Genomic DNA, 27,349 nt, shown 5'->3' with positions numbered 1-27,349 from the left:
TATATATATATATATGAGATTTTGATAGTCCTTACATCAATTTTTTTGTCAATTTTATCTCTAATTTAAATTTTAATTACTCTATAAATTTTCATCCATTTTAATAAATTAAACAATTACACGGGCTTATTAAATACTACAAAAGTGATCAGTCATGAAAAAATAATAGTCACACCATAAAAATTATTTATTCAATCAAATATAAAATTGATCCAAGGATTTATTATCTTTTTATTTTGTAGAAACATTTATTGATCTTACTTCAAATTTTCATTTTTCCTAACAAATTTATCATGGACAAGTAATTAAACTATCTTTTTTTAATTTTTCATCCGGTGTTCGGTGCCCACACTGGAGCCCCGACTAATTCAGATAGCGCGTTGCAGGGCGCATTAAGGTGGCAGCGCTCCCAACAGAGTTTTCTCTGTACTCAGGATCGAACCCTCGACTTCTAGTTAAGGGTGGAGCAGCCTCATCCACTGCACCACAACCCATGTTGGTAAGTAATTAAAGTATCTTGACATTCTCTTTCTAATTTGGTGCATTCTTAATTATTAAATAAAAAATTATTTTTCAGGTATAGCTAAAAATATTTGAAAATTTAATTCTAAAAGATATAATTTAACTCTCCAAATATTAATGATACTAAATAATGAAAAATGAGAGTAATTTTTTTTTTACATTTTTTTGATGTTTTTTTTTTTTTTAACAAAAAATGAGGTTATCAACATTTTATAGAATTTAGGACAACATAAGTAATTTAACATGAAATATTAAAGGTTCATAGACGTTTAAGAAATGTCGATATAAATTTCTTAACATGTATTTTTATGAAAAAAATTTATTAAAGTTAAAACAATAGTAACTTTTCAACTTCTTTTTTATGGTTTAATATGAGGGATAATAATTAGGGAAAAGGATATGGGATGACCATTTGTTTTGAAAATGACCCATAATTGAAAAGGTAGACATGTTGTAGCCAGTCGGCTAAAGTAATCCCCTTTTTTAGTCATTTGGCTCAATTGGGCACATGCAGTCTCTATATTCAATTGATACACTTTTATACAACATTGATACACTTTTATACTATATTGATACACTTTTTAAAAAAAGAGAAAGAAAATTCTATGCAAACACATGCAGTTCCTATACCCAATTGATACTCTTTTATATCATATTAATACACTTTTATACTATATTAATACATTTGCAGTGTCCATATACTTAATTAATACTCTCTTATACTAGATTGATATATTTTTAGAATGCATGTAAAAACTATATAGAGTCGTATAAAATATGTATTTAAATAATAATTGTAGTTAAAAATTATATAGAATGTTTATAAAAATGCTATAATTATTATATAGAATATGTATATATATAGAGAGAGAAACTGTATTGTTATTATATATAAATATATATCTTTAACAATTGTATTATATTAAAAGTATATAATTATTATAGAGAATATGTATATATATAAAAAATGTATCATTATTATATATAAATATATATCTTTAACAATTGTATTATACAGTTACTCTTTTGGTTTATTGAATCAAACTATGGAGGTGAAACACATTGTCTATTGTCTAAAACATATGTGTAGTTTAAGTTGGATAAAGATTTGTTCCAGTATCCTTGGCCTATATTACATTTCTTTGTTCAATCTAATATTAATTTGTCACATTTGTAATTAATATAATTAGATCAATATAATTAAAAGACATTTATAATTGTAACTGCTTTTAAAAGCTCAGCTAAAAAATAATTTTAAGGTAAAAGTAACCGTCAGATATAAAAAAGGTAAAATCTTTAAAAAAGAAAGGAGAAAAAGAAGTCAAAAAAGCATGGGCCATTAAAGATGAAAATGAAAAGGCCGAATTGTATTGTGCCGAAAGAGTTAGTGATTACATAGATATACCCAAAACGGAAAAGGCTCATCCCTTAGTGGCTATTTATCGAGTTTTTAAATTTAGGTGTTAGTTTTGTGAAATTATTTTAATTTTAGGTGTTATTTTTGTCCTTTCCCCTAATAATTAAGCTAAATAAGGTGAACGGTATTTTTGTAAACAAACTATCTATTCTTAGAAAGAATACAATGCATATTATTTTTAGTGCCACAATTCAAGCAATCACTAAAAATAATATCAGATAACTAATCCAAGACAACTAATCTCAACATAACTATTTCCAACATAACTTATTTACCAACCAAGCTTACTACTACCTTATTTGATATACTTTTGCACCATATGTATAACTAACGCTTGCATTAGTTATACACTTTATTGTGTATTAAGGTGTGTATTACTAATACCTCAAAATCTATGGTATTAGCAATGCAATGGATCCAATATATGCATTAACATGATTAAAGACACTATTATCCCTAAAAAAAAATCCACATCCTTTCCAACATATATATGGAGGATATTTTTGTAATTTTTTTTTTAGAAATGATTTAATTCATGTTATTTTTAATACAACAAACCAAATACTACATAAGAAAAATACAAGCATAGCTAACACAAGTATTACTAATACAAGCATTACTAACACACCATATTTTGCATTATTCTTATACACTCTATCAAACGATCCCTTAGTGTTTGTCCTATATTAGCTTCATTATTGTAGTGTCTGATTTTACCACCATCTGTTTTTTTTATGGGTAAAGGACAAAAATAACGCCTAAAACTAAAATAATACCATAAAAATAGCACTCATAACTAAATACCCACAAAATAACCACTATCAATAGAATCAATGTACCATTTTCATAATTACCGCTTTATAAAACTCCTCTTCTTCTTCTTCTTCAATCCACTCCATTTTCTTCATTCCCTCAAATGGTCTAACCTACAAAATACACTCTCAAACTACTAAATTCAAAACATGGAGAACTACTCCTACACTTCTTACCGCTGAATCCGGTGACTCTTCTCCCGTTCCCATGAAATTGATTTCGAAAATACCGCAACATTGAAAGATTCCAATCAAATCCCTAATTATAAGGTCTAATTTATGTGTAGTTATGGTGGCAAAATTAATCCTAGACCACATGATAATAAGCTTGCTTACATTGAAGATTCTGTCTTTCACCATTTTCTTGCTTGCTTTTTCATTCAATGGACTCAATTTTTCCACCATTTTCAACAAAAACCTCAAAATCAAACAGAGGATTTCGAAGCAGAGTAAGAATTTCTAGGTAGATTCCAACGAGTGTTACTTTATAGATGAAAAATGATTTTGGCGAGTGTTATTGTGAATTCTGGTAGTGGTTCACTAGACAGTTTCCTTGAATGTGAGTAGTGGTTCACTTAGCCGTAAAGATAAGTTGCACTTCCTTAAGTCATTTTAATACAGGTAAATAGTTAAGCAAGCAAAAAAACTGCACTTCTTTAAGTCATTCCACTAAAATATTTTTTATTATTTTTGCTTTTTCAGTTTTGATTTGAAATCTTTGGCTGTTACAGTAGAAAAGCGTAACAAAAGAAAGATTTGTTGGTATCAAATTATAGAATAAAAATATACTTATTCTTTCTATTTTTTTTTTAAATTGTTATTTGTCTTTAATAGAAAATAAATATTGTATATGCTTGCAAAGACTATATGGATATATGGACACTGCATATGCATGCATAAATTCCCCTTCTATCTTGTTATAGAAGTGTATTAATGTGGTATAAAAGAGTATCTATTGGGTATATGGTCTCCTCTTTTTTTTTTTTTTAAAAAGTGTATCAATATGGTATAAAGTGTATCAATCTAATATAAAAAAGTATCAATTGGATATATGGACATTGCATATGCATAGATTTCTCTTTTATCTTGTTATAAAAATGTATTAATGTGGTATAAAAGAGTATCAATTAGGTATAGGATCCCCTCTTTTTTTTTTAAAAAGCGTATCAATCTAGTATAAAAGTGTATCAATATGGTATAAAAGTGTATCAACTGAGAATAGAAACTGCATGTGGCCTACTGGGCAAATGGCTAAAAGAAGAAATAAATTTACCCGATAGGCTACAGTTGTCCACCTTTTCAACTGTGGACCATTTTTTAAAAATGGGTCAATTCATATTCTTTTCCCTTCTTTTATTATATTTTAGTTATTGGGTATTTTTTTGTTGTTATTATTTCCATATTAGTTATTAATTTTTTAGTTATTGTTTTTCATATTCATACTTACTTTGATTTGTTATAATTAAGCGGAGCATCATTTGAAAACAACCTCTTGAAAAGAAAAAGATAGTGATAAGGTGAACATAACTTTACTCTCTACAGATCGTATTTATGAAATTTTATTGTGTATATTATTAATTCGAACAAATGGTGATTAATAGCTTACCACATCACAAAATATTGTAAATTGTATTTAAGAATATTGTATCACTACTTTCAGTGGAGACAAAAATACTATAGAGTTCTTCGCATTTGTTGTAACTTTTAATAGTCAAAATTACCTGATAGCTATTATTTTTGAAAGATGCCAAATATTTGATGAAATTATTCAGAGACAGTTATGAAAAAGAAATATTTTATCAAATGAATTTGATATAATAAGAATTAAAATACAGAATTAAATTTTTTAATACCTTAACCATCCCATATCATGATCTCGTCAACATAGTAGTATTATCCATTCTGGATATGTCCTAGAAGACTTTTTAGTTTCCTTAGCACCGTAGATTTCTTTGGGAGCAAGAAATAAACTTTTGGAAAAAAATAATAATAATAAATGTTTTAATAATATTAAAATATTAAATAAACAATAAAAAAAGACCAAAGAAATATGGGAGCTTGCCCACAAAAAAGGTCTATAAAAGTTGAGAATCCTACACATAAGCATTTGGGTTTTCTAGTTCTAGTGAGAGAAGCGCGGCTTACGGTTACGCGTGGATTCATTACGTGACATTACTCATTCCTCTCTCTTCTTCTTCTTCTTCCTCCTTCTCCTGCTTACTGTTTCACCGTTTATATCGCTTACTTGAATCTCAATTTCTAGGGTTAGGGTTTTGAAATCATCTCTCTTTTTTTGTATATCGTAATATCTATATATATATTATAGTGAAATCTTAAGGTTCGGCGGGCTTACCTGGAACGCTACTCTTTACTGTCGACTGTCTACTGAAATCTTTACCTACACATGGCGTCTATGGACTCATCTATTGTCATCAAGGTTCGATTTTCCGGCTCTTCCTTTTTTCTTTAAAATTAATATATGTTGTTTATATCGCCTTCCATGTTGGCTTTCTGTTTGAGTTGATGAGGACATCTGTCTTTTATTTTCTTTAAAAAATTGCTAATTTGTGTTATTGGTTGTGGATTTGATGTACTCTTTGTTTGAGGGCTAAATTTGTGTTATTTCTTTCTTCCAATACAATGAGCTGGGGCTTTTTTTTTTTTTTGGGTGAACGAAAGTGGTTAATTAAAATTGACTACTTTCTGCAAGTCTTTTTGGGTGTTGTGTTCTGTTCTGTTCATGATTGTTTGCGCTTATCTGTTTTTAAGAATTGCTGTTTATTCATAGTAAAAATCTTGTTCTCACATGCAAATATTTGAGGTTTTGTACATACTCCCTCCGTCTCATTTTACTTGTTCCAATTTAACTTGGCATATTGATTAAGAAAAATAATTAATAACATAGTCAGTTTACCATAGTACCCTATTAAATGAGAGAGAGTAATTAATGCAAAGTTTAAAACGTGAATTTTTTTTTTTCTCTTCTTCATTTGTAAAGAATGACAAGTAAAATGATAAATCAAATTAGGAGATTTGGGACAAGTAAAATGGGAAGGAGGGAGTATGTTAGTGTTAGTTGAATTAGCATTTTGGGACTTTCTCCTTCTTCCCGTCTTGATTTGGTTGAATTGTTTCTTGTTTTGCTTTCTGGTTGAACTTTCAATTTTCAAGGAATGACATTTTGTGGTTTGCCTTTTTCTTGTTGTGCCTTGTACTTGGTAGAGTATTTACATTTCTTTATATCACAGTAGTTTGTTCAACGAGAACATCTTGGACTTCTTGTTATATGTTCTTTTTGATTGATACCCCTGTACCCGCTGCATCCTACCAAGCTCAGGCGACAGGTAACCCTGTTCTCGAAGACTTGGACGGGGGAAGAAATTACCAGCTGTTTTTGCTTCTGCTAGGAGTTGACTTTAAGACCTATTTTCAACCCACTTTATTGACCACTAGTCTTCCGACATGTGTAATAATATTGTTCAGCTATGGCGGACGGCGGGGCTTTTGTGTTTGAGTTTGGTGGTGTCTATTTTGTGTGGCTTACTTCAGCAGCTTTCATGATTTGCAGGTCAAGCATGAAGAGACACTCAGGCGATTCAATGCCTGTGTCTGCAATGAGAAGCTTGATCTTAACATTGATGGATTGAGAGACAAGATTATTCAACTTTTCAATTTTGCTCATGATGCTGAGCTCACGCTAACATACATTGATGAGGATGGCGATGTAGTAACACTTGTTGATGACGAGGATCTGCAGGATGTTATGAGGCAGGACCTGAATCCCTTGAGAGTATCTGTGAGGTTGAATGCTGCTGAAAGAAGTGGCAGACCGTCAGCTAGATCTAGTGGAAATTCTACTCCCTTACGATCACCTCAGGCTCAGCCTCCACTCCTGAACTTGAATTCCCGTGTTACTGATGTTCTCAAGTACATTCCAGAACCTCTGCGCGAATCTGTGATGAAGGTCTGTTCTGAGCTGGCTACATCGGCCTCATCCTCAACTCCCATCCTTGCGGAACTTGTTGCTGCTATGTCTGAGATGGGACTATCTTACAACCAAAATGAGGCTTCAGGGCCTCAGTCTGTCGAAGAAGTTGGCTTTCATAATGGAATGTCTAATGGAAATACTATGTGTGCTGATGGAGGAAAGCCAAATGTTAAAAGCGGAGAGCCATCCGCGAAGAAGAATGGGTCCCTCAAAGCACTACATGGTGCAGAACTAACATTGAAGACAACAGAACCAAAACCCACAGCCTCCAATGAAGCTGCAGATGCCTCGGTCAATCTACTATCTAAATCAGAAACTCTGAAAGGTGATCAAACTGAAGCTCAGTCATCATCATTCAAGTATCCCAAGGCTCAGACATCGCTGGTAAACAGTGAGGAGGAGAAGAAATTTAGTGTTGTCCATGCTGGTGGAAAGGCTGTTGGATATGGATATTGGAGTGGCTCACCTATTCCACCTGAAAAGCCTTCTGATGAGCAGCATCCAAGATCTAAGCCGGTTGATTTGGGTTGCTCTGCAAGTTCTGGTAAATTGAAACAATGCAACTGGGATGCCCCTAATGCAGATTCCAGCGGCAGTTCAATCAAGATGCCTTATGGCAGCGTCACTCCTACACGTCTATTTCCATTGTTGAACACTGTGAATGTGATTCCCAGTAATGCAGGTTCCAGTGGCAGTTCAATGAAGATCCCATATGATGGCTTCAGACCTGCCGTAAATCATCTAGTTCAGCTGAACCCTCAGAATGAGTGTCCGTTTTCTGGGGTACCAACAGTAAATAACCCTATCCCGCCTCAGAATGTCCCTTTTGAGGTCACACTTAAAAGAAGCCATCATCAGAGTGATGGGACTGGGACTATTTTTCATAAAGGTGTTCGCTGTGATGGTTGTGGGGTTCATCCGATAACTGGCCCTAGGTTCATATCTAAAGTGTAAGGACCCCGTAGTTGTATTTATTTGTTGTTTTTATATGAGTTGACATAAACTGATATAGCCCCTGTGCTCTTGTAGAAAGGAGAACTATGATCTCTGCAGCATATGCTTTGGTGAAATGGGAAATGATGCGGATTACATCAGAATGGATCGTCCTGTAACTTACCCGCATCCCTGGTCTTTCAAGGGTTTACATGCTCTGGTATCGAGTCATTTTCCAAAGTTCTCATAACATCTCATCTCTCTGTTTCAGCTCTGTTGACTCCTTTTTTTTGGTTGTATTATAGCATGGAAGGTTTCGCCCCCCAGTTGTCCCACAAGTCTGTCGAGGCTATGGGTTGAAAGCAGGTCGGCCAAAGCTGGACAGCCGCTTCATACAGGATGTCAATATCCTGGATGGAACCCTCATGGCCCCCTTGACTCGCTTCACGAAGATCTGGAGAATGAAGAACAATGGTAATCTCATCTGGCCTCAAGGAACTCAACTTGTTTGGATTGGGGGAGATAAATTAAGTGATAGATTCTCTGTTGAATTAGAGGTGAGAAGTTCTGCGGAGTTTGGTTTCTTTGCTTGTCATTCCCTCTTGTTGACAGTTGCTGAACTAATTATCTGGGAAGTTTTCACGATATGATGTCATATGCATTGCAGATAACTACAGCTGGCTTGGCTGTTGACCAGGAACTTGATGTAGCAGTTGATTTTACTGCTCCTGAGCATCCTGGTAGGTATATATCCTACTGGAGGTTGGCTTCGTCCTCGGGGCAGAAATTTGGCCAGCGTGTATGGGTACTTATCCAGGTCAGTGTGGTTTGGTTGTCTGGGTATCCTTGATGATTCTGATCTAATTTTGATGTTAAGAATATCCCCTCCTTGTTCATGCAGGTTGATGCTTTATTAAACCTGCCAAAGAAGGGGTTGGTCCACGAGGCTTTTCAGGGGTTGAACTTGAATTTACCTCCTGCCAGCAGTGTTATGTCCGTCACTAGTCCTGATATTGTAAATGTGAATCCAGTGCCTCAGAATGTCCTTCCTGAACCTAAGAAGAGCTCTAGCACAATGGAGTTGGTTGATTCAGTGACTGAAGTAAACCAAAACAAGGAGCAGGAGGCCAAATTTCCTATTAATGATAGCTTGTTGGTTGGTGTTGGCGACAAGTCAAGTTCTCCATCTGCTCCTGCTTCACCAATTTCATATCCAATTATTGATTTAACTGAGGAAGCACCAGCGGAATCTTCCGTGGCACCATCAGCTGCTGTAGCTATGAAGGCACCATTGCAGGATGTTGGAGGACATAATGAAGTTGAGATGTCACTCCTCCAGGAGTTGGAGGAAATGGGTTTCAAGCAGGTAGATCTGAACAAAGAAATCTTGAAGAAGAATGAGTATGATTTGGAGCTGTCAGTTGATGATCTCTGTGGCGTTGAGGAGTGGGATCCTATGCTCGTAGAGTTGGAGGAGATGGTAGGTTAATTTAGACATCAAAGAATAACTTTTGAGTTAAACTTGTGCAAGAAATAATTCTAGGTTGTTTGACTTGTATACTGATTTTGTGAGTGCAGGGTTTCTGCGATAAAGAAATGAACAAGCAGCTGCTTAAGAAGAATAATGGAAGCATCAAGCGTGTTGTCATGGATCTTATTGCTGGAGAGCAGCAGTAGATATTTAATGTTTGTGCTATAGGGTGATGGATAGTTTGGTATGAATAAATGGTAGCATGCAACACCATCGTTTCAGTTTCTGTTTGTCCAGTATGTTTTGGTGACTGCGTCTATTATGGTTTGACAAAAACTCTTTTTAAGTTATGTTAGTTGAACTAGCTGTGTAATATATGCTCTGGGTTGTATCGTATGTCTGAACATGTGATGTTTGGTGTTTAATGAATATGAATGTTTATCATCTTTATAGCCACTAGTCTCGGAGAATATCACCTTCCTGTTAAGAAGTGCGAGGCTTGTATCTAATATTCAAGTATTAGCTGGTTTTTTCGGTCATTGGCTAGCGGTTCTATTTAGGTTGCTGGTAACTGTCTTTCACGAATATATATATAGAGAGTGGGGAGTCCTTGCATGTTTCTGTCATTCATGTGCTGGATGTTTTAGACTTTCTAGACCTGCTTGAACTTGCAAGGCCGTACGATATGTTTGTTTCACCAACATTGTAAAAGATATAGGCAACTTGTATTAATAGTATAAGTTGTTGCAGATTGTTGCGACTTTGATGATGCCTACTTGACATTGACGTTTGATTCACCATTTCTACCTATTTTGTTCCACTTTTTCTAGACAAAATAAAGATCAATCTTGCTCTTATTGGCGTATCAAGATGGTAGATTTCAGTGGGTAAATATTTTCCAGAGACAAATAAATAGCCAATGTTCTCAAACCAACACAGAAGAAACTCATCAAACTACCCTTTTACAATCTTAAAATAGATACGTTTTATGATATTATATTGAAACACGTGCTACAGATGAGAGAGATTAATTTTGCCTTGGGTTGAAAAGATGGGCAACATCAGGATTGGGAGTTAACATTAGTTAAAATTTGTTTTGTTACCTAGTTTACACCTAGCCAATCAGTCCTCAAGTATGCCAATCTATAGTTATAATGATATTATTTCTCATTTTAATTTGAGGGTGGAGTGAGAATTCGAAATTTTATTGATTCTGAACTTAGCCATCAAACTCATAGCTTGTCTAGTTACCAGATTTTCACATTTAAATATTTGTATACATTTAATGAATTTCCTGATATGCAAACGTAACCCATTGTGGATGAGTATCCACAATTTCTATAGTAACATTTTTCAGAAGCTTCCCGTTGACGAATGGATCATTCTCCTCATCCAAGTGCCTAAGTATACAAATATGAAACGCTAACAATACATGGGCATTCCTGTTTCACATTTGTACACTTTTTTAGGAATCATATCTGTTCGTAAATACTTTGCAACAACGCCTCCAAGTGTCTAATAAAAATCTATTCCTTGAAAAAGTTAAAAGCTCTTTTGATGCTTTGCCAAAATATCAACGGTTGGACAGTAACTAAAGAGAAGGAATTGGATTCACTTGCAACTCTCAACATTTATCACTTTGGAATATTTTAGGCGATGTGTTTGGGCCTTTAAAATCTGTTGCTCAAGCTGCAATTACTCTGCAGCAAGAACAAAGCTAATTACTTGAGCAAAATATGGGATCCAAGCAGTATTGGAAATCGACTGTTAGTTCTGATGACGAATACCTGGATCATATTAAAAGAATGGAGAGAGCCCCAACCATGCACCCTGATGTTCCTCTCTACCCCAACGTCTTCTCTGTTTTCAAGAACAAGCTAATTTATAAGGGGCAAAAGAACAATGCCGCGGAGTCACAGAAGAAGGTCCAGTTCACGGAAACTGCCAAGAATGATAAAGAGAAGCCCAAGGGTTTTGAGCTTCACAAATGGAGGACTTTCAAAGTGTCAAGTTAAAGGCTTTACATCTTATTAGCACTCACTCTTCTTCAATAATATACATAGTACGCTATGCATAAACATACACATGCTTGTCTTACGATCACTTTGTTTCCCAAAAGAAGAATTTCATGTTTACTTTGTTGTACCAGTAGAGCTGATCAGTTGATTTGTACTTTTGATTTGGTCTATCTAATAGAAAATATAGTATTATGTATAAAGTTATCAGGTTCCAGCTATTTAATTGAGTAGAGGAAGAATAATATCTTATCGCTTTGGCTTGATTGCTTTCGCCAGGTCTACTGACTTTTGCACCAGATTAAATTGAAGCCTTTTTTCGACATCCCTTCTAAAGTATTGATCCTTAATTACTGCAGTAGTAATCTTAAGACTCTTAACTCCTACTCACTTTTACACCAGATTAAATTGAAGCTTTTTTTCTACATCCCTTCTAAGTATTGATCATTAATTACTGCAGTAGTAGTCTTAAGACACTTAACCATGTGACTATGTCAAAAGAGAGGATGAGCAAGATCAAGAAAACAAATCTATAGGCAGAAAAGTAACAAAGAATGTATAAATATGACTGTATCAAAACAGATCAGACCCGCAAAATTGCTGGTTTGAGGACAATGAGAACTGCAATGGAAGAACTTAATGGATTAACATCGTAACAGCAGCCAACATCATGAACAACTGTTTTCTTTTTCTATTCATCATTCTGTGCAACTTCAAAATCTTGATGTATGTATCACAAATTCAGATAAAAGAGGAATTAAATAGCTCAGAAGACATCAGAAATTCAATGTCTTAAAATATTATTTTAGCTCGCTTTTTAGGCTTAGCTAGTGAATCTAAAATCTAAAGTGAAACAGATCTTTAAACATTATTTACACAAAGATACGGTAGTTCAAAAGGGACAAACAAGTTTTCAATTAAGTGAGATTCTTCAAGTTTCAAAAATTAGGTAGAAGGGACAAAAAAAGAATTTCAGTTTTTTTTTTAAAAATATTTTCGCTCCAACAATTTAAAGTTGTTCGACAATTTTGATAGTTATTGAGATAACTAATACATTTGTTAAACAACTGTCCCGATTGTTTAAACAACTTTATCTTTTTTAACTTAATAATTTTATGGGATCTACCTGTCCCTTTTTTTAATTAAAGACTTAGAAAGGAAAATTAGCAGAATATATTAGATGCTTTCCATCTATAAAAGGGGTCCAAAACCTGTATTCTTAGGACACCACATAGATTGAGTAGTATTGTCACCACGAACATTGGAAGGGGAATATTAAAATAACTTAGTGTAATTTGACGTAAACATGAGACGTGTCACAAGCTTCCTGATGACGAATTGATATTCCTCCTTTTTCAAATGCCCAAGTGTGAAACACAAATATCCGTGTATTGTATTATACAATTCGTACCTGCATAATAGAACTACTTTTTAAGGAATCATATCATGTAGGAGCTGCTGCTTTTTAATGGAAAATCACTGAGCAATGTAACGTCTGTTCTTAAATATTAACAAGTTGCAACAATGCCTTGAAAGGGGAAAGGGTCCGAAATATACCTAAACTCTGGCGAAATTTGTTGTAACACGCCTCAACTTTGCGGGGATCCTATGACCTCCTAGATCATTTACTATCGTATTTCTGTCACATATATTTGCTTAGTTGGACCATTTCAGAGCCTCACGAGCTCAGTGTGCAGGTATTCACGCAGTGGTTCAGCTGACAAATATATGCCACACAAATATGATAAAAAATAATCTAGGAAAGTCATAGGGAGCCCACAAAGTTGAGGCGTGTTGCAACAATTTTCGTCAAAGTTTAGGTATATTTCGAACCTTTTTCTCGCCTTAAAATGTCGATAACATAGGTTCTAAAAAAAGTCTGTCCTTTTGATTCTCTGCCGAAATATCAACAGTTGGATACCGAATAATGATAAGGAATCAGATTCAGTTGTAACTCTCAGCATCTATGTGTGCTTCTGGAACAGTTTAAGCAGTGTGTTTGGCCTTTAAAATCATCAAGAACAAGGGTAATTTACTTTGAGGAAATCAAGAAAAGATGAGACGATCCATGCAGTATTGGGAACCAACGTCCAATGAGGAGTACCTTGATCATCTTAAGAAAATGGAGAAAGCCCCAACCATGCACCCTGATATTCATCTTTACCCCAACGTTTATTCTGTTTTCAAAAACAAATACCAAGGACAAGAGTCTAGCTTGAATCGTCAAAAGACTCTCGACACAGATTCGCAGAAGAAGGTCCAGTTCACGGAGTCTGCTGAATTGAACAAGAATGATAAAGAGAAGAACGATGACGCGCAAGCTGATGGCTACATCGATCAGAAGAACAAGAGTTTTCAGATCCACAAATGGAGGACTTTCAGTGTGCCATGTTAATCCATCTTATTGGCTGCACCAGTGTTCGTTAGTAATCTACTAGATATGTTACCTCTATATGAATGCATGACTCTCTTAGTCTCTTACAATCAGCATATATCGAAAAGAATAAGGGAAAATATCAAAGAAAGAGCTATCTTTCATGTTTACCTTATTGTACCCACAGAGATCAGTAGATTTGTACGTTTTATTTGGTCTATCTAATAGAAAATATAGTACTGTACTACTGTGTCTTGCAGTTATCTGGTTTATCTCGTCGATTAACCTTTTCTGATCCAAGGATTTTTATCTTTTGCCTTCATAAATATCAGATGAAAGCTACACGTAAATATGGACTAATATATTTCAGGAAACAGTTGAAACAATATAGTGCGAATATTTACTCAAGCAGTAGAAGAATATATATTGATCCATAGTTATTGCTTGAGTACCAACTATTAAAGTAACAAGCTGAGATGAAGGTACGAGTCTCTCTAAGTCATGTGAAAAGAAATGACGAGCAAGACGATAAGATGGATCTATTAGTCGAAAAGTGAAAGAGAGATAGAAACACGATAGTATTGAAGCAGATCACCTGCAAAATTGGTGTTTCAGGACAAAAAGAACTAAAATGAAAGAACTCAACGGATTAGCATCAGAACAGCAGGCAATGTCACGGAAAGGAGAGAGTATTAGGACAACTTTTCTTTTCATCCTTCAGAGTAAATTCAAGAGCTTGAAATATGTATGACGAAGGAGGAATTAAATAGCTCAGGAGACAGCAGAAATACAATGTTTTAAAAGATAATTTTAGCTTGCTTTGTCAGAAAAAGTAGACTCAGCTAGTGAATTTCAAACTGAAGTTTGAGCGATCATTAAACATTTGGGCAACCTTTTCTGTCACCCCAAGGATGTAATAATTCTTTAGCAGCTAAAATTTCTCTCTTGGGGAAATTTAACAGAATATACCATGGAGTTTATCCAAAGATTCCAGAACCTGAATTCATAGGACACCACAAATATCGAATAGTATCATAAACACGAACATTGGAAGGAAAGTGTAATTTGAATACCTGCAACCACTATAGAATCATCAATGAAACCATATTGCCAGTGTTATGTTTGAAAACATCAAGAACCTATGTTGCTCAAACTCTTCGAAAATGTTGTCGAGTGTGTGTAAAATCCTCCAAAATTAGTACACTCTTTGAGGATCCGACACGGGTGTGGCATATTTTCGGAGAGTCGGAGCAACGTAGTCATAAAGTGAGGTGCTCTATTATTAGGAATGGGAAGAAGAGGAGAACATTGCTTCCTGCTTTTGATTCTTATCTGTTAAAACTACTTTCTTATCCAAGTTTCATCATGAAGCTGAATAGAATCTAACCCTACTAATATGGCTCTAACGAAGCCAAAAGTTTCAAACTAGAAAGCGTACAAATTACAACATGTTTGTTCTTCCAAGATTTCTTATTGGATGGATGGTGCTGATATTTCTCAAGACCATAAAGTTCAGAAAATTATTCTTTAAGGTCTTCAGTAGGCTTATTCTTCTTCTCTACTTGCTGGAATATCCACGGTTTGATACAGACTAAAGGGAAAGGCATCCGATTCAAAGGCAATTTTTGTGCCCGTAGTTAATCAAACAAGAATACTCAGCTCAAATATTTTGTCTATAAAATGCTGTACTTGTTAAGGCATTAGCATATCAATCGAAAAAACACAAAGGAAAAATGTATTGGATATCACGTGGCCTGTCCTTTGAGCAGCCCTATTCGGAGAGATCCGGTGAGGATTACATTGCTGGCAGAACAAGAATGCCAGTAGTTGAATCTGCTGTATACAGGTACCCAAATGGCCAAGTCATGATCAAAGAGGAGAGAGTCGTTTTTGAAGAACAACGCAATATGTCTGGCAATTGGTATAAATACGACTTTCCTAGTGGAAATCACCATGGCTATCGTGCTCCTGAAGCTCACAAGAAAGTTCACTTCGCGGAGCTTGACAAAACAACTGGAGTCGGTAGGAATGGAAAATATGAAGCAACGGGGGAAAAGTTTGAAAATAAAGATGATAGCTTCATCCAAAGGAATCACAAGAACAATATGAATGGCAATCAGTATAAATACAACTTTCCTAGTGGATATCGCTATGGGTCTCCTGACCCTGAAGCTCAAAAGAAAGCCCACTTTGTGGAGGGTGACAAAACCAATGAAGTCGGCAGGAATGGGAAACGTGAAGTCACAGACGAAAAGGTTGAAAATAATGATAGCTTCATGCAAAGGAATCACATGAACATGATGTATGGCAATCAGTATAAATACAACTTTCCTAGTGGATATCTCCATGAATCTCCTGCCCCTGAAGCTCAAAAGAAAGCCCAATTTGTGGAGCGTGACAAAGTCACTGAAGTCGGTAGGAATGGGAAACATGAAGTCACAGAGGATAAGGTTGATAATGAAGCTGATAGCTTCATCAAGAGGAAACTCAAGAGCTTTGAGCTTGCAAAGATGGATACTTTTAAGGTCTATTGAGCATGCAACTAGTTGCTAGGCAGGCAGCAATACAGTTACGTTGATCATTAGATCATCGATTGAATCATTAGTATAATAAAATGTCTGTCTTATAGCAATTGACCATAGACTGTCTTTACTGTTCTATTTACTTCATATCTGTATGCAAGTACTTGATATGTAATGAAATATGAAGATACTAGTTATTTGGTCATCCTTTGCAACTTGTTAATCAAATAGGACTGGCTTTGGTATCATCAAAAGTTTTCCCCTCATCTAATCCATCTTAAACTTAGAAGAATCAAGGCTCATTTTCAACAATATCCAAAGTTAACAGGTTGTCCATCTTACAAAAACAAATCTCTACTTTATTCTGTCATCACAAGCCACATTTAGCAGAAAAGGGAGAAGCACAATCTTCAAGTTCAAAGTAGAAAAATAAACAAAGCAATTAAAGACAGAAATAACCGTTTTACTAAGTATTTAAGTTATATACACTAACAATTAACGCAATTTTACACTATTACTGTAGTTTCACTGGTTATAGCAGGTAACTACTGTAATTTACTGTAGTTTTCAGGTTATCAGATCAAACTTGACATACATCCTTAGTTGTTATTGTAAACCAACTTAACCTGATGGTATAAGAAAACTTATGTACTGTCCGTGTACAGAAATTAGACTCTTATCACTGATAGTTTGTTAATGAGCTCCTTTATATGATACATTGCCTCTCTGTTCTTTACTGTAATGTTCAGCCCTCTTGCACAAGACACTCACAAATTACTGCTCACTCCCCACCCCTTCTAGATTAGGAGGGCAATCTCGGGGTCCCCAACGGTCCCTTCAAGTTCCAATCTTGAAAGAATCTTTCAAAACAAGGTACAATAATTCAGTTGAGGAAAGAGGAACATATTTCCTAAATCTCCTATCTCTAAGGCATATGATTCGTTTTCTATTTAGTGCAACTGCAACCAATCTTCCAGCTGATGTGAAAAGTGTAGGGACTTCGACTCGTGGGACAAGAATTTGAAAAAAAAAAAAGACATCTCCCACCCGTGGCTAAATGCTAGTCACGCGTTGTTTTGTCAATTTATTCACCCAACTGGTGGATGTAGCTGCAGGCTTCAGCACAATGCATCTTGTGCAGCCCTCAGCTGAGTGACGTCATGTATATGAAAAATCACGTAAAAGGTGAAGAAGAATCAGAATATACAGCAACGACATATTCAGTAAATCTATGGGTAGGGTAGAGTGTACACAGACCTTACCTCCTCTACCTCAGAGGTATAGAGAGAGAGGGGGGTTGTTTCCAATAGACCCTCGTCTCAGAATCCGCATATGTGAATACGAAAAATAATGAGAAACAGAGCTCTCTGGGCTTCTTTAAGAAAACCGAAACCAATTTTTATATATTACAACTTCGAATATTAGCCACAAAAAATGGAAAGTTTCCGGTCAAAATTTAACCATCCTTATCTAGTGTTAAATCAGCTTCATTATATCTTCTTGAAGACACCCTATTGAGCAAATTCCTTAAGCTATTCTTACTTTCTTTCCGCTTCTGTCCAATTCGGATTGGCTTATCCAATGGATGGTCTAGCACTAACCCAGTTTCTAACTTTTTGGACACATTGAGAATCTCATAAGAATCCCATAGGGACTGGCTGAAATCCCAGCTGCCTGTGCCATCATATTCTCTGGCAGTTGCCTTGTTCATAGCTTCAACCTTGAATCTTGATGGCTTATTCTTGAAACTGTGGCGGTGGGCGTCGAATTCGGCAGTGGTTCTACGGCTGCTGGAGTGGCCATGCCAGGCTTGTGCTACAGCCTTGAGTATTTCAACATCATGTTGTTCATCTTGTTGAGGTTCCTGCTTTTTCTTCATAGTATGTTTAGAGTGACTTTTGTCTCAAGTCGTTCTTGTATGGGCCACGTTATCTTGAGACAAGAAGAACCTCATGTTGGTGACTTTAGGTGATGTAAACTTGTAACGTAACTCTATAGTGGCCTTAGGTTAGGAAGATGTACTCTTCAGTAGGGGGAGGTAGGGATAATAAATTTTGGCACACACAAAAACAATATAAATATCTACCCTTTAGTTTTCTAGAAAATACTTATTTGGCACTTTAATTTATCACACATTCAAGGATAAAATTAATAGAATACAACAACATACCCCATCTAATCCCACGGATCGAGGTCTGAGGAGGATCTTACCCCTAGCTCGTGGAGGTTAGAGAGACTTTCCGAAACTATAAGTTTAATAAAACCCTTTGTGCTTGTGACATATTTTGTATTTAACATAATGGTATATAAAGTATTGGATTGTCAAAGTTCAAATAATAGTAAAAAGGGGTTTAGTTCTTGAAAATGTAAGCCGCGACCTGAGACTTATTCTGAAAGAGAACCCAGGGGCAAATAAACTATAATTCAAACTGCATATTACATGGCTTCAGATCTTCAATAGAACAGCACTACAGTTTACTTGTATTACTTGAAAATGAAAATATTGGCACGACATTCGGAAGTAGCATAGTCAGGCCCTTGGAAAAAGGCAGCCAACTCATTAGATCCCACTGCAAATGGCCCTTGAACATCGTGGGAACTCTCATTCTGTAGTTGAATGTGGCAACCAAGTAGTGATGAAAGATCTAGATTTGATGAAAAGCTGAATGAAACCAAAAGCAGACCTCTCCTAGTTGTAAACAAAACTCAATGGCAAAAGGAAGAGTTAAAAAACCAAAAGCAGCTAAAAGAGCAGTTTAAACGAAGTTAAGTGGCTCTTTTAACGTAGCACAAGAACTTTAAACCTATTAACCAGTAACAAGAAACTCCAGAAAATCCAATATAATAAATGAACTAAGTTCTTTGTATAAAATTTAGAAATTTTCCAATGACAAATGGTAAACAAAGGAAAAGTAATGTCAACTAAATTTTCGACCTGCTAACACATATGATATAACACGCATTAATATTGCATGTTTGAGTGTGCATAATACAAATGAAAATCACGTGATGGCCATAGCTGAACTTCTCAGATGCATGTTGGCGGTGGCGTCTCAAACTGAAGTAGCTTCTTAGCTTAATCTCCAAAATCGACAGTTCAGAGTGAACGCGGAAAACAACAATTGTAGCGAGGCGGGTTGTAGTTTCCAATGTTAATGACTGCTAGTTTCAGAAATTCCATCAGTTCAATCATCAGGCTGGAAGCAGAAGCAGAAAGAAACTCAAGACACTTCTGCAGAGTCAAATTTGTTGATTTTTTTTAAGTTCATCATTTGAGTAATCCTACAACTGTTAAATGAGACACTACCATGGCAAAGCTTTAGAAATGAGATGCATCTACTACAGTCCTTCAAGTCATAAGAATTGACAACAATAGTGGACATGAGTTGCAGAATTAAATCAAACAGACATAAATGTCAATCAATATCATGCCAGAGGAGAATAATTAGGGAAAGATAGCTACCCCACAACTAAATTTGGCGGGAATAATGTAGTAAATAGGAATATTAGATGATTTAAGAAGTGACTTTTCATTATTGTGCTCACTCTTATTGTTACTAATGGACACAGCGCCCCCCACCCCACCCCCCGGTCTGGCGCCTCCTTGGTGGAAAGTCAGATAAAAAAGCCAAACAGGAGAGGTGAGAACTACAAACATCATGGAAGAAACTACGGATGTCTCACCTTTTTCTAAGTCCTTACGTCCTTCCACATTATCTATAACCACTACAAGTGAGCATTAATAATACTCTATTTATTTATTACTGTGTGATTCATTTGAAAGAACCACAATGCTGAAATCAAGCTTCGACCTTTCTCCTAAATTATCAAGCAAACAACTAAATCCGACTATCAGAGCATATAATCCTCCAACAAAATCATAGAATCCAAAAGTTAGCATAAAACAACTCCAAAAGCCCTTCATAATTCTTAATTGCAGTATTTGGAACTTACACTTTGTCAATATACTAATTATAGTTTATGTGCTCCTACCAGTGGCACTTTCATATAGCATTCTGACATATGTTCCACAAGAAAACTTACTAATCTTCTTTTTATTGAGATAGGTAGAAGCCTACGAGTCATCTTTATGGTAAACAAAAAACAAGCCAACTAAAAAATATTACCTCCAATAAATTTCTTTACAGAGCAAAGGAAAACATGTTTCTAAGGGTTTTCCGCAATATATGTGATATTATGCCACTTCCACTTATGCAGAGAGCTAACTAAAAAATTATAATGACATTGCATCCCTTTTCGACCAGAGTTCTACTGTTCTAGCTAACTTTGCAGTGAAATTAGGGTGTAAAAGATTTCGCACGAAGCCAGCTGTAAAATTATCAGGTTCACTTGGAGTTCTTCTCTTGCAAGAGGATTGAGGAATAGGTGATTGATATTGCATAGCAAGTGTATGTCAGTAAGAGAAGGTATCTTTTTCTTGAGAAAGTTTGTCTGAGCAAGGTCCCTTTTTTTACTGAAAGAAAAGGTTATTGTTTAGATGAACTCTTTTAGCTACAAATATTAAACCTGAACTAGTGAAAAGCTTTTAGAGTTTTACAATATAATTGGATATTTTCTTCAACTGGACTGAGATAATGACTTTTAGTCTCATTGATCAATTAAATATCAGCTGGGGTGCACAGTAAGAATCTACAATTTTGTCAAAACAACCGCAACGGAAATTAAAACCTGATGAACAGTTGCTGCATTTTATTACCTGGTTTAGGCACCAAAACATGTTGCCATCAAGAAAATTGTGCAACAGCCTGCAATTTCGTGTCTTATATTTGATAAGATGCTTTGGTTACTCTAGTTTGCCTTTTTGAGGACTTTGACTCTTCTTTTTGTAACTAGTAACTTTCATTAATCACCACAAGCAATATTTACAAAACCAGTCCGACCAACACTGTCCGCTAAATCCAGAAACTTTGACTCTTTGTTCTTCCTTTTTAATTAAAAAAATTAACAGTGGTGTCTGGTCCAACTTGCAGGCACCTCGACTAATTCCACGGGCTACCTCATACCTGCTACCTCCCCACCAGCATAGATCTGGGCCGACTTGATGACTTTGACTCTTTTGTTCAAACAGTTTCCTTTGGATGACGGTTCATCATGGTTTCAGCTAATGGTTATAGTCTTACATTTGCTATCATAGGTAGCGAAGCAATTCTTGAAAATCCAACAAACAGTCGAGGAAGAAAACAATCTGGTAATAGTCAAAATAGGTGAGAGTTCCAAACTGAAAATTTCAGGTGCACAGGTTATAATTGAACTGGCTAATCGCTAGGAATATTATGCAGTTAAACATATATAAATGTGGAATATATGTAGGGTGGTGATCACCCAACCTCCCAGGTTTCACTAGTTTTGAGACAGAATAGCACTAAATAATGAGTCTCAAGGCTCATTGCATCCCGGTAAACAACTGTGTGAAGCAGCGGAAGCATGTGAGTAATCATTTTGCCACTTCTATCAAGTAAAAATATGAGCATACAATTGTGAAATAAAACACAACGAAAACAAGGAAATCACCCGTATTCAGGTTCTGAGTGGAAGATCTTAAAGGTGTGAACCTGGCAAGACTTTTGCATGCATTGATTGAACCACCTAATATAATGACATCCGGAGCTATCTGATTAACTTGTGTATTTATCTTTTCAAGTTGAAGAACCTGGCAAGGTTAGCATCGGGGGCTCTTATCAGATACTAACTTCAATCGTCCTCTCAGATTTTACTAATTTCACTTTGTGCCTAAGCAGAGGTCGAGCTCTCCTGGGAGAACCTTTTCACTTTTCCACTGTTAGAATTTGAAGAACCAAAGAGGCCACAAATTGCTGGGTGTTGGCGAATATGATGTGGGCACTTATAGAGCAGATCTTTTGCCTCAGAATGTCTACCTTCTGCAAAGAAGGACCGGAAAACATGTTGGTAGGCTGAAACAGATGGATAGTCCTTGAAGCTCAACGTCTTCAAAAACTCCACTGCATCTTCCACTGTTCCTGACTTTGAAATGTATCGATGAAAGGGTTCTGGAAAAGGTGGATAATTGTGTTTCTTCATCCGACGGAGAAGATCTAGCGCTTCTTCGAGTTTCCTTTCCCCTAAGAGCTTTTGAATGATAAGTTTGTACGTTGCTTGCCAGGGGCGCATTTGAAACTTACTCACCAGCTCGGTCAATAACTGATATGCACCAAAAACTCTTCTTTGACTTATAAAACCATTAAGAAGTACATCCAACAGATCAGCATCTGTATCAACATTTCTCTCCATCATCTTAGCAAAACAAAACAGCGCTTTATCAACTTCACCAGCAAAACAATGTCCTTGAATCAGAACAGTCCAAGTCTTTATATCTGGAATGCATCCACATTCTTCCATCACATCTATCACCTTTGATGCCTCCTCCAGCCTCCTCACTTTGCAAAGTCCATATATTAATTGGCTGTACGTAATATTGTCGGGTTCAAATCCTGAATCTCTCATAGCTTCTGTTACCTTCTCTGCTTCCTCAAATCGCCCCAAGGTTGTGTAACACCTATGAATGACATCATAAATAATCTTTGAGCGTGAATGACCTGCGGCCTCAAATTTTTCCACAACTCTAAATATCAAATCAAGATTTGAGGGATGTGACTGTGCAATGGATCTTAAAAGAATATTGCACTCGCCAAGTGACGGTTTAAACTGACCATCCATCATCAACTCATATAGTTCTACTGCATCTTTCAACATCTTAATCTTCTGAAAATGTCTTGAGATCTTTATATATGTATCAAGATCTATTTCAAAACCCAAGCTCTTCATCTCTTTTACCACACCCCAAAACTCCTCAATCGACTCTTCTCGACAAAGAACCCTCAGAATCCCATTATAAGTAACAGTATTGTGCTGAAAACCCAAATCCCTAGCAACCCATTTGAAAAAGCTGAAAGCTTTTAACGGATATCGTACTTCTCTAATTTCCTTCAACACCCTAAGCACAAAATTATCCGACACCACGAGTTTCATATCCCCTAATTGTCTCTCCACCTCAACCCCCCATTCTTGTTTCGTAATCAATCCACACACATCTTTCACCAAATCACCCATAGCATTGTCTTTAATCATCCTCCCATAAAAATGCCTCAAAGCAGTAGCATCAGTTTCCATTTTCAAATTCCGAAAAATAGAATGAATCGATTTATACGTTTCCTCATCAATATAAAACCCATTCTCTTTCATTTCCTTAATAATTGTCCAGAAATCCTTCATTGAATCCCTATTAGCATAAATTCTTAGCATTAAACTATACATAGAAGAACTAGGTTGAAACCCCTTTTGCTTAACAACCCATTTCAAGAAATCCCCAGCTTTTCTCGGTTCTTTATCCAGTTTCTTCAATAAATACATAACAGCTTCATGTTTGAGTGTAAAATCAAGTTTTCCTAAATCATTTTCCAACTGTTTGGACCAGTCATTGGATAGTATAATGTCGACAAAATTTTCCGGTGTCGATGAAAAGAAGAGCGTTTGACTGACAGAGAGAGCACTAGTAGTAGTAAAAGGACAGCACGGTGTACTACAATAGGTGGTGGTAAGGGAAGGAGGAAGGTAAAAGTGGCGAGTCACCTGATGGTTGAAGGAAGGAGCTCCTGAAAGCTGAGGGTAAAACGGAGATTTCCTTAATTGAAGTGAACTCAGAATTCTCTTGCTGCGATTCATGGCTGCTGGAGTACATTCAAACAAGACACAAAGGAGATGCAAAACCCTTGAAAACCCCCTTTTTAATTGCCACTTTTCACTTTTTGAAACACAACTTAATTAATTTTAAAACTAAATTAAATTAAATTGATATTTTCAAAATTATATAAAAATTACCCAGCATTATAATTTTATATTGAGAAATATGTTTTAAAATAGAGAAAATGATTAAATTTAAAAAATTGACCAAAGATATCTTTTATCATATTTTAGTATCAAATTTATCCTCTATCTTGAAAAATTAACTAAATATACTTTTCATTATATTTTAAAGCCAAATTTATTCATGATATCTTACTTTGGGTCAAATTTAATCTCGTTCTTAAAACACTTTTCATATGTATCCTTTTTTAACAGAAAAAACCAAATCAACGATAAATTATCTTAAAGAAAAAAGTGAAGTGTATATTCACTTTATAAAATAAAGTGTGTATTCACTTTATAAAAGAAATGTTCTCCCATCAAAAAAATATCCATGTACTTAAATATCAAAGCACTCCTTCACGTGGATAGTGAGACAACAATAAGACAAGTCTAGCTTTGTTGTTGTCACTTTCTCGGCTTGAATTTGAATTTGAAAATGATCTCGAGATAGATTATCTTTTTGAACAATATTCATTTGAAGCTTGAAAATTAGGGATATTGTAATCCAAAAATTCAATAGAAAATTTTTCTCCTTCCAGACATAGCTTGAAGACGAAAATGACAAGGCGGCCAGCTGCGGCTGCAGGTCAAGAATTACATTCTGGTTTTTGACATTAAGCGACCTACGATAGCATATGGTCCACCTACAGTCGCAGATGAATTTCGCAGATAGGTGTCGTACTGTGACTGTTTATGAATCACTGATTCCTTTCTGAAGCACCATCTTTTGACTATAAATATTTGACTTTTTTCAAACGTAAAAATATGAAATTTTTGAAGAAAAAATACTCTCTTCTTCTTAAAAAATTCAAGTGTGATTTACAATCATTGAGTATGCCATCTTTGCCATATTAGGATATGATCCTTTTTTATAGATCTATTCCCTGCGTCCTTTCTATTGACTTGATTGATGAGTGATGTTTTAATTTTTGGGGTCTCAACTTAGTTGAAGATCCCTGCTTACTAACTAGATGATCCCTTGCCTCTATTTTGTTTACCCCTTTTCCTTGAATTTGTGATTTTGGTATGAGATGATAATTAGAAGAGCTTGTCTATCATTAAAGGACGGATTGATGGAGTTCTTGGTATTGTTTTAGGTTCTCTATCCTTTATTATGAAAGCAATAAATTTCATTCATGGTCACTTAACTTTGTATCTATTACGCAAAAATTATATTTATTTCATTCATTTCATCTATGGTCATTTAACTTTGTGTCTATTACACAAAAGTTATTTTCTATTATCCATTATACAAAAGTCACTTTACTTTACTCCAGTCATCACAAAAGTACTATGGCCAGATTTTACAATAATTCCACAAAAAAAATAATGTGACAACCTTAATTAGCTTTTAATTTTAATTTAAGAGAATATAATATATTATACAATTTTTTTTATATGTGTCCAAACAAATTTTCCTTATGAATTATATAATGAAGAATATCAATTTCTCAATAGATTAGGCTACCTAGTGAAGACTATTTTCACAAAAAAAATTGATTGATATTTTTATGACATAAAATTATACTTATATATTCTTAAAATCCTCTAAAGTCGAGACATGTGTTGGTAATTATTTTTTTCCTCTAATATTATGGCATGTAGTTGATAAAATTATTTTTTTCATACATTCTTTTTCTTGCCACTTGTGTCTTTGCATTCGGTATGTCATAATAATATTATAAACTACTCTATTTATTAGGTTTGTCTTTATATTTTTAATTGTTTGACTAATCGATTAATTCTCTTAAAATTTTTTATTAGAATTTTCAATTTCTGATAAATTACATGTTAATTAATTTAATTGATAAATATAAAAATTAGACATCCTATAATTATTTATCTATTAAAGTACTTATATTTTATAACTTTTATTAACAAAACTGTTAATATAACATTATTTGAACAAATTTTGACAATACTTATTCAATGACATGATTAAAAAGATTTTATTTTTTAAAATTATCTTTAAAGAATTAAAATAATTATTTTTTTAAAATAATATCATACATGTATTTCTATTTTATGTGTTTTGTAGAATTTATCTTGTTTATCACTTTTTTTGATGCACCTTTTTGGCAGATTAATCCAATATTATGAAATATTTCATAAAAATATCAGCCAATTTTTTTAATATATAAAAATAATCTTTATTAGGTAATCTAATCTATTAAGAAATTGATATTCTTTCATTAAATAATTCATAAGAAAAAATAGGTTGTGTACTATAAAAAGGGTTAAGATATGATTAATATATTATATATTCACTTAAATTAAGATTAAGAACTAATTAAGGTTGTCACATCATTTTTCCGATGAAATTATTGTAAAATTCGGTTATAGTGACTTTTGTGTTGGTCGGAGTAAAGTTAAATGATTTTTGTGCAATGAATGAAAGAAAAATGAATTTTACATAACATATACAAAATTAAATGACCATGAATAAATGAATAAAAGAAAATTGACTTTTACTTAATAGATACGAAGTTAAAGTTAAGTGACATGGATAAATTTAAAAGTAAAGCCTTTTCTCGAGATCTCTAGCGGATAAGAAAGACTTCTTCCATACATTGCTTCATTTTGAAAACAGTAGACTTGCATGGCACAATAATGACTGTAATAGAGTGAAGGATTCACGATTATGTTACTTTAGCTTGAATTGAAGTTTGAACAGATAAGTAATTGTGCTAAGCTGACACAGTTTCGGTGGTATGACCATTCTATCTAGCCTTTTATGCTATCACCCAAAAAAATTCAAAGATGGATCGTGGTGCAATTTTGACCCTACTATTAGTTTTCCTGTTTAGTTGTGAAGAATAAACAACAGAAGAAGAAAAGATGCACTTTAATCTAGTAGAAAGGCTTGAATTGACGGTACAAATAAGCACTTCTAGCTCAGGTTCTTAATCTAGTAGAGTAATGTCAACTATTCTTTACTTATAATAAAGTGTTGTTTTTGGTACAAAATCCGTATTTATAATAACGAACGATCAAGCTCAAGAACAAGAAAGAGTTCAAATTATTTTTTAACAAATAGTAAATATCAGCTGTCCCGATCCGACTTCTCAAGTCATGATGGCCCCTACTTTAACCCACTAGTAGGCAAGTCAAGCCATAGTTCGGAATGATAGGTAACAAGCTAATAGGCAGAGACCAAATAAAAGATCACGTATAATAATAATAACAACAATAATAAGTGAAAACTAAGAAGGGAGCATATATATATATATGACATTAAGCATCCATTTAGCTAATGGATGACATAAGTGTCCACTTAACTTATCTTTTCTTTAGTGGGTAATTTTCCCCACCTCTTCAATATTAAATTATGTAGAGCTCATAATTTGGGCTATAAATAGCCTATGATTTGTGAAGAAATAAAGATAGAAAACAATTTTACATTCTCCAAAT

General features: G+C 34.7%; 3 protein-coding genes across 8 annotated transcripts; 1 reads left to right on the top strand and 2 right to left on the bottom strand.

Moving 5' to 3' along the window:
- The first annotated feature begins 4,607 nt into the window (after nt 1–4,607).
- On the top strand, nt 4,608–9,587 carry LOC107862590 (protein JOKA2). Its single transcript, XM_016708212.2, has 7 exons — nt 4,608–5,188; nt 6,320–7,689; nt 7,769–7,892; nt 7,978–8,229; nt 8,340–8,489; nt 8,574–9,152; nt 9,251–9,587. The coding sequence occupies exons 1-7, from the start codon at nt 5,156–5,158 to the stop codon at nt 9,347–9,349; spliced, it is 2,607 nt and encodes an 868-aa protein (XP_016563698.1). The 5' UTR covers nt 4,608–5,155; the 3' UTR covers nt 9,350–9,587.
- Nucleotides 9,588–17,402: 7,815 nt separating this feature from the next.
- LOC107862591 lies at nt 17,403–18,427 on the bottom strand. The gene has a single exon (XM_016708213.2). The coding sequence runs from the start codon at nt 17,931–17,933 to the stop codon at nt 17,511–17,513; it is 423 nt and encodes a 140-aa protein (XP_016563699.1). The 5' UTR covers nt 17,934–18,427; the 3' UTR covers nt 17,403–17,510.
- Nucleotides 18,428–18,744: 317 nt separating this feature from the next.
- On the bottom strand, nt 18,745–23,868 carry LOC107862592 (pentatricopeptide repeat-containing protein At3g48250, chloroplastic). 6 transcript variants are annotated; one of them, XM_016708215.2, is made up of 3 exons: nt 21,587–23,839; nt 20,772–21,260; nt 18,745–19,286 (listed from the first exon to the last, which is right to left on the bottom strand). In XM_016708215.2, exon 1 carries the CDS (start codon nt 23,753–23,755, stop codon nt 21,806–21,808), a length of 1,950 nt encoding a protein of 649 aa, XP_016563701.2. In that variant the 5' UTR covers nt 23,756–23,839; the 3' UTR covers nt 18,745–19,286; nt 20,772–21,260; nt 21,587–21,805. The 6 variants fall into 6 exon arrangements, with proteins under 6 accessions (XP_016563701.2, XP_047265640.1, XP_016563702.2 ...); XM_047409684.1 differs by having other exon boundaries at nt 18,745–19,251; XM_016708216.2 differs by lacking the exon at nt 20,772–21,260 and having other exon boundaries at nt 21,628–23,868.
- Nucleotides 23,869–27,349: the final 3,481 nt, after the last annotated feature.

Source organism: Capsicum annuum, chromosome 3 (assembly GCF_002878395.1).
Source record: "Capsicum annuum cultivar UCD-10X-F1 chromosome 3, UCD10Xv1.1, whole genome shotgun sequence".
Classification (NCBI taxonomy): domain Eukaryota; kingdom Viridiplantae; phylum Streptophyta; class Magnoliopsida; order Solanales; family Solanaceae; genus Capsicum; species Capsicum annuum.
Note: the sequence above shows the minus strand (reverse complement) of the source record. Positions and strands in the feature narration are given on the sequence as shown.

What these genes read in the sequence shown, in the direction of transcription:
- LOC107862590 (XM_016708212.2), top strand. Translation starts at nt 5,156, where the DNA reads ATGGCGTCTATGGACTCATCTATTGTCATCAAG. An exon ending in ACTCATCTATTGTCATCAAG is followed by an intron (nt 5,189 to 6,319) that starts GTTCGATTTTCC and finishes CATGATTTGCAG; the next exon opens with GTCAAGCATGAAGAGACACT. An exon ending in TCAAGGGTTTACATGCTCTG is followed by an intron (nt 7,893 to 7,977) that starts GTATCGAGTCAT and finishes GTTGTATTATAG; the next exon opens with CATGGAAGGTTTCGCCCCCC.
- LOC107862591 (XM_016708213.2), bottom strand. Translation starts at nt 17,933, where the DNA reads ATGAAGAAAAAGCAGGAACCTCAACAAGATGAACAACATGATGTTGAA.
- LOC107862592 (XM_016708216.2), bottom strand. Translation starts at nt 23,755, where the DNA reads ATGAATCGCAGCAAGAGAATTCTGAGTTCACTTCAATTAAGGAAATCT.